Here is a 6,000-nt window from a genome sequence, read left to right on the forward strand (position 1 = left end):
TTGGGGATTTCTAAAAAGGTGAAACTTCTGAGAAACTTGAAAAAAACAAACCACCACCATAACCATATTGGAAGCTTGAATGAAATTCAAAGTTGTGAATTAATAACGATGCACAGGTGAGGGACAGAGAAGTGGAAGGGTTGTTTATAATCAGCATTTCTCTCATGCAGGGAATCCACTTTCACCAATACAAAGGCCTATACTTAAAAGACAAGCACGGGTAGATTACAGTCTTGAGACAACAACAGAAGACCCTTGGGTTAAAATTTCTGACTGCATAAAAAGCTTGTTTAACCCTACCATGAGTGAAGACAACGTCCACTTAGATTTGCAACCTGGCATCAACAAAGAGAACCAGAGTCGAAGCAGCTCAGAGACAGTACTGAAGAAATCAGAAGCAGAAAATGTTGGTTCAAAAGTGCTAAAATCAGAGGAAAATGACAGTGTGAAGAGAGGTCCTCCTGTTGCACCTAAGCCAGCCTGGTTTCGCCAGAGCCTGAAAGGACTGAGGAAAGCAAATTCAGGTGTGAAGACACAGGCAGATCAAAGTTCTCCTGGCCTTCAGAGTATTGCCAGCAAAGAACTGCAATCCCGTGTCTCTCCAAGGGGATCATCGATAAAACAAAGAATAAACTCATTTGAGTCCCTGAGTGCTCCGCAGTCACCTGAAAAACCACCTCGTAGGTTCAGCCTGAAGCAGCCAGCCCGGCCAGAGCCCTCTGCCGCTGCGGTGCGGGTGGAAGGAGATGCAGCCCAGTCACACCAAGCCCTTCTCCAGCACTGTGACACTAGCCAGCGGGCACCGGTGGTCATGTGTACAATGAGCCTAGACAGATCTACTTCTTCCAGAGAGGTCCTTGTGGCTAGCTCAGGGAGAAGCAACAATGCCAGCACTGAAAATTCCCTGGGTTTCTCAAGCACAGAGGCCATGGCAGCCTCCCCTCTGGCAGCGGTAGCAAAAGCACAAAGCCTGCGGTCACGAAGCTTCCCGCTCACTGCCACCCCAGCCTGTGAGATGATGAGGCCACGGGATGAAAGGTGTGGCAAAATCTACTCCATCAGCAGCCAGGTGTCATCTGCTTTAATGAAATCTTTGCTTTGCCTTCCTCAGTCTACAGCTTCTTCTGGAAACAGCACCTGGGAAACACTGGACACATTGTCTCAGTCCTCTGCAGAGGAGGAGGGGACTTCTCTCTCACCTGAGAATCACCACCTGGACACTGGGTTTTCACTAAAGTAAGAGATCATATTTAGAAGTCATATTTACAGACCAGCACCGTGAGCATCTGGGCTGGTCTGCTGGAATACTGACACTCCAAGGTAGCAGCACACAACAGTAAAGAACAGACCAAGTCAAGACCTTTTGACAACACAAAGGTTTAACGACTCAGGAGATTGTTTATAATTTGATTTTAATTTGTATTAGATAAGCAAATGTACACTTCAAACTTCTATTTAAGAAAGAACATTTCTAGCACCTCCATGATCCAGGAGATTTAACTATGGTTTTACCTGATGCCAAGGATCCAGTTGTTTTGCGAGGCATCCTATTTCTGTTAGCCTGATGTGATTAATTTACATATGCCATTATTACACTTACTATAGGAGCCACCACCCTAGTCAGATGCTAATAAGATCAATATATGATTGCCCCAACATTGTCTGTGCTGTGCTTTTGTGGCTATGTTCTTTCATAACAGAATATTTCCTTTTTGTTCTTGTCACCATGGGACAGCCTCTCTGAGCTGAGGCAATACACTGTGAGCCTGGCAGACAGCGAGAAGGAGGAAGAGAAAGAGGAAGGCAGCTCACCTCACGCATCCACTGTGCCAGGGCAGTCTGTTATCTCTCTGCTTTCCCCTGAGGAGTTATCAAAGCTGATAGAAGAAGTCAAATCTCTGGACGAAGCAACCTTGAAGGTAAATCTGCTTTTGGAGCATCGTTTTCAGAAAGCTGTGCAGTGACTGTGCCTGGTCAGTCCTTGCAACTTCACACCGCAGCAAGTAAAACAGTCACAGCAGTATGCACCAGCAGTAATGTCTAGCTCTTTTGATCCAAAATCTTGAAGAAGCCCTTGAAGGTGACTAAACAAGAGTAACAGCCATTTAACCCATGGGACAAGAGTTACTCAGTAGGTAAGATCAGTAACAGCCATCTAACCCATGGGACAAGAATTACTCAGTAGCACTAAAATTGTCTCAGTATTGTGCCCATGCCACAGAGTCTCACTCCAAAACACACAATAGGCAAAAAGACAAGACATTGATTTTCCAACTACCGCCACAGGTCTTGAGTTCCTTTCTTTCTCTGCCTAGGAATTTGATGATATTCATGTCACAGTTTTGCATAAAGAAGAAGATACTGGGCTTGGCTTCAGCCTGGCTGGGGGTGTTGACCTAGAAAACAAAGCAATAACAGTAAGTAGCATCCTGCTTAAAAAATACTCCAGAAAACAACTACTCTCTCCAGAACTATGTAACTTGCTGGGTTTCTATTACAGATGTTGGCTTTTGAGCATAGTCAAAGTAGGCAGCTCTACTGATAGAATCAGAATAATCATGGGTTTGATGGGTGCAAACAGGATCCTTCTGCACAGACCTGGGAAGCAGTCTCCTGTTTCCTTGGGCACCATAGATCATAACGGTTCTGATAGCCAAGGCAGAAACCCACACAGCCCTCAACAGGCACTAATCTATCTCCCATTCACCTGCTTATAGAAAACCATGCATGGTGGTCATGAGGAATGAGGTGAGTGTGCAGATGTGTGGGATCTGGAAGCTGAAGACTAGCTTCCTGCCTTCTTCCTCCCTCCAGCAGAGCAGTGAGATGGTGAGGAGGTAGCATAGACAAGGCACATGGGCCCATGCCATGGGCAACAAGGCTTTGGCCATGTAATATCAAGGCTGAACAGAAGGCCCAGCTGCTTGAGGAAGGCTGTGACCAGGAGAACTTCTCTGCAGCCCTCAGTTCTGCAATGTGCTAGCAACAGCTTGCTCCTGGTGAGGAACGGAAATGCAGAGTGTGAACAGCAGTAACTGAACCATTTAGCAATCTGTCATCTTCTTCCTCTTTCCTTGTGTGTGTTGACTGGGCCCTTCACTAGGTTCACAAAGTGTTTCCCAATGGACTAGCATCTCAGGAAGGAACCATCCAGAAAGGAGATGAAGTGCTGTCCATTAATGGAAAGTCTCTGAAGGGTGCAACTCACAGTGCTGCTTCAGCACTCCTGCGGCAGGCGCGGCAGCCCAGACAGGCTGTTGTTGTCACCAGGAAAGCTAAAGACGGAGAGAAACAGCTCAGTGCTTCAATCAGCTCTAGCAGCTCTTCAGTAGCAAGTGATGCTTCACAGGAGTCTGGTGAGTGAGTTCAGTGGCACTGCCCTTGCAGCTCCCACATGTTCAGTGTTTCCTCACCACCTGCAAGCCCCGCGGTTATGAAACAGCTCAGCACTGGCCACGTGGATCCGAGAACCATGGCTGAAGGCAGCGCTGTTACTAAAACACTCCTGACACATGCAGTTGGAAAGGGGAAAAAACAAATCAATTTCTGAAAGAACCCCTCTGAAATAAACCAAATACAATCCTCTGCAATTTCTGTAGGCACACAAAGGTTATCAGCTAACAAAGGTGTAATGGTAACTCGGTGGCCAGGGATTCTTTCTTCTAACATCCTCAGATTCTAGCTTAGAAGACTTTCTCTCTGTGAAAGAGAATTTGTTTGAACAAACAATGTGCTGCTGTTTGCTGTAGCAGGTGGCTACAGCTGAAACAAAGAAAGGTCAGGTTTTTGCAGGACCTTTCACATTCTTACAGTATTTTTGTGATTTTTTTGTTCTGTTTGTTTTTCTAAAGCAAGATCTGGAGACCTGCAGCTTTAGTTAGACAGTGCAAATAAAAACTAGCAGCTTAATAGTTGATACCAATGTCCTAACTAACCCCAGACCAGCTACATCTAACCTATTGTTCCTTAAGCAGGCTTTTCTATTTTAGTAAATGGCTGGCTCTCATCTTTCTGATTTTATTCTGCCATGAATTCAAACATAGTTTTCTCTTTCCAGATTCCCAGAGGGCCTTAAGATGACAAAAAGAGCAATTAAAAGTCACCATTTTCTCCTTAATTTCAGTTTGTGGTGCCTCTGCAAACAAAACAGGCATTCATCTTTGAAAAGAGATGGCTGAGCTTTGCTGACTGCACAGTGCTCATCTGCTACCTTTCCCTTTGTTTCCAGCAGATATAACCTGCACTGTGACTCTGGAAAAAACAGCTGCTGGTTTAGGCTTCAGTCTGGAAGGAGGAAAGGGCTCTGTTCATGGAGACAAACCCATCACCATCAACAGGATATTTAAAGGTAAACACACTCAGATGTGTGCAGGGTCAGTTTCTTAGCTGGTACAAGCTCATGCAGTTCATAATTGACTGCAGATTTATAGCCGGGAAAATGCTTCTGGGTTCTTTGTAGATGCAGCATTATCCTGTGTAGCATTGGTAATTTTGCTGCCTGCTAAGCCCAGGTGGTTTGTACCAAACAGGTTGGTGATCTTTAATAAGTGAAAGTTACATTAGAGTGTCCTACACACACAAAACAAAATTAAAGGAATTGTTTAGTTGTGTTTTTTGTTTTCCTCTAGGGACTACACTGGAACAACACAGCCCTGTTCAGCCTGGTGATGAGCTGCTACAAGTGCACACAAGGGCCATGCAAGGGCTCACTCGTTTTGAAGCATGGAATATCATCAAGGCATTACCTGATGGGCCCATCACAGCTATCATCAGGAGGAAGAATCCAAGCTCTGTTACCACCAAGTCATCTGAAACTCTGTAAGAGAGGGAATCAGACTGCTGCCAGTATTACAAACAAAGGATTTTATAACCTGTAGCTATCTGGCTAGCACAGCAAGGTGCTCAGAGAGCCGACATGAAGGGGACACGGGAGCTGACTGCCAGTTACCGAGCAAGCTGCCTGGGACAAAATCACATCTGCACAAAATGTACAGGAGTCTTATTTCAGCGTTCAGAAAAGGGATGTTACAAAGTGTACAGTGATAAAACAATGACTCACTGCTTGTAATAAAACACCTGACAGCTCTGCTACTCTCCCGTTTTAATTGGTTTAAACATCAGGAGCACACCTTGTGCAAAGCTTTCAGTTCTCCTCTACAAGCCTTGCTCCCTGCCTTACCTTCCCAGGAGGAAGAGATGTGTCTACAGGTCCACAGCTACACATTGCCTTACAGAATGTGTAAAGGGCAGAGAGAAGGGGCTGTAACTGGGTGTGTCAGAATGGTGATGTGCCCTGGAGAGCTCCAGCTCAAACCAGAGATCACACAGGTCAGCCCATTCCTGCCCATTTCTACTAGCAGTTAGCAGCCATCTCAACTCCAGCAAGGAGACATAGGGTGTGGAAAAGGAGTGTCTGATGACATTGCAGGTGTGAGGCAGAAAGCTGAGGAATGCAGTGGAGGTTTTCCCTAACCTTTACCCAGAGCTCTCAAAGGACTGCAGCAGAAGAATAACAAAGCCATTTAGAGCCAAGTCACAGTATCACAGTATCACTTAGGTTGGAAAGGACCTCGAGGATCATTGAGTCCAACCTATCAACACAGACCCCATGACTAGACCATGGCACCAAGTGCCATGTCCAATCTCCTCTTGAATGCCTCCAGGGTCGATGACTCAACCACCTCCCTGGGCAACCCGTTCCAATGCCGAATGACTCGCTCAGTGAAGAACTTCCTCCTCACCTTGAGTCTAAACCTCCCCTGGTGCAGCCTGAGACTGTGTCCCCTTGTTCTGGTGCTGGTTGCCTGGGAGAAGAGGCCAACCTCTTCCTGGCTACAACCACCTTTCAGGTAGTTGTAGAGGGCAATGAGGTCACCCCTGAGCCTCCTCTTCTCCAGGCTAAACAATCCCAGCTCCCTCAGCCTCTCCTCATAGGGCTTGTGTTCAAGGCCTCTCACCAGCCTTGTTGCCCTTCTCTTACCTTCTAAGCACAAATTAAGA

At 46.1% G+C, this 6,000-nt stretch overlaps 1 protein-coding gene across 8 annotated transcripts in view; it reads left to right on the forward strand.

Moving 5' to 3' along the window:
• The window catches only part of IL16 (interleukin 16), a 41,996-nt gene extending 36,895 nt beyond the window's left edge, over positions 1 to 5,101 (forward strand). For 6 of the 8 annotated variants that reach the window (XM_068143455.1, XM_068143456.1, XM_068143461.1 and 3 more), the window contains 6 exons: positions 171 to 1,236; positions 1,736 to 1,919; positions 2,316 to 2,417; positions 3,104 to 3,356; positions 4,229 to 4,348; positions 4,629 to 5,101. In XM_068143455.1, coding sequence (XP_067999556.1) covers positions 171 to 1,236; positions 1,736 to 1,919; positions 2,316 to 2,417; positions 3,104 to 3,356; positions 4,229 to 4,348; positions 4,629 to 4,822 — 1,919 coding nt within the window. In that variant the 3' untranslated portion in view covers positions 4,823 to 5,101. The remainder of the gene's footprint in view (positions 1 to 170; positions 1,237 to 1,735; positions 1,920 to 2,315; positions 2,418 to 3,103; positions 3,357 to 4,228; positions 4,349 to 4,628) is intronic. The other 2 variants (XM_068143457.1, XM_068143462.1) reach the window with 2 other exon arrangements.
• Positions 5,102 to 6,000: the final 899 nt, after the last annotated feature.

Source organism: Melanerpes formicivorus, unplaced genomic scaffold (assembly GCF_026170545.1).
Source record: "Melanerpes formicivorus ecotype bairdi unplaced genomic scaffold, bMelFor1.0.p_v2 SCAF_10, whole genome shotgun sequence".
Classification (NCBI taxonomy): domain Eukaryota; kingdom Metazoa; phylum Chordata; class Aves; order Piciformes; family Picidae; genus Melanerpes; species Melanerpes formicivorus.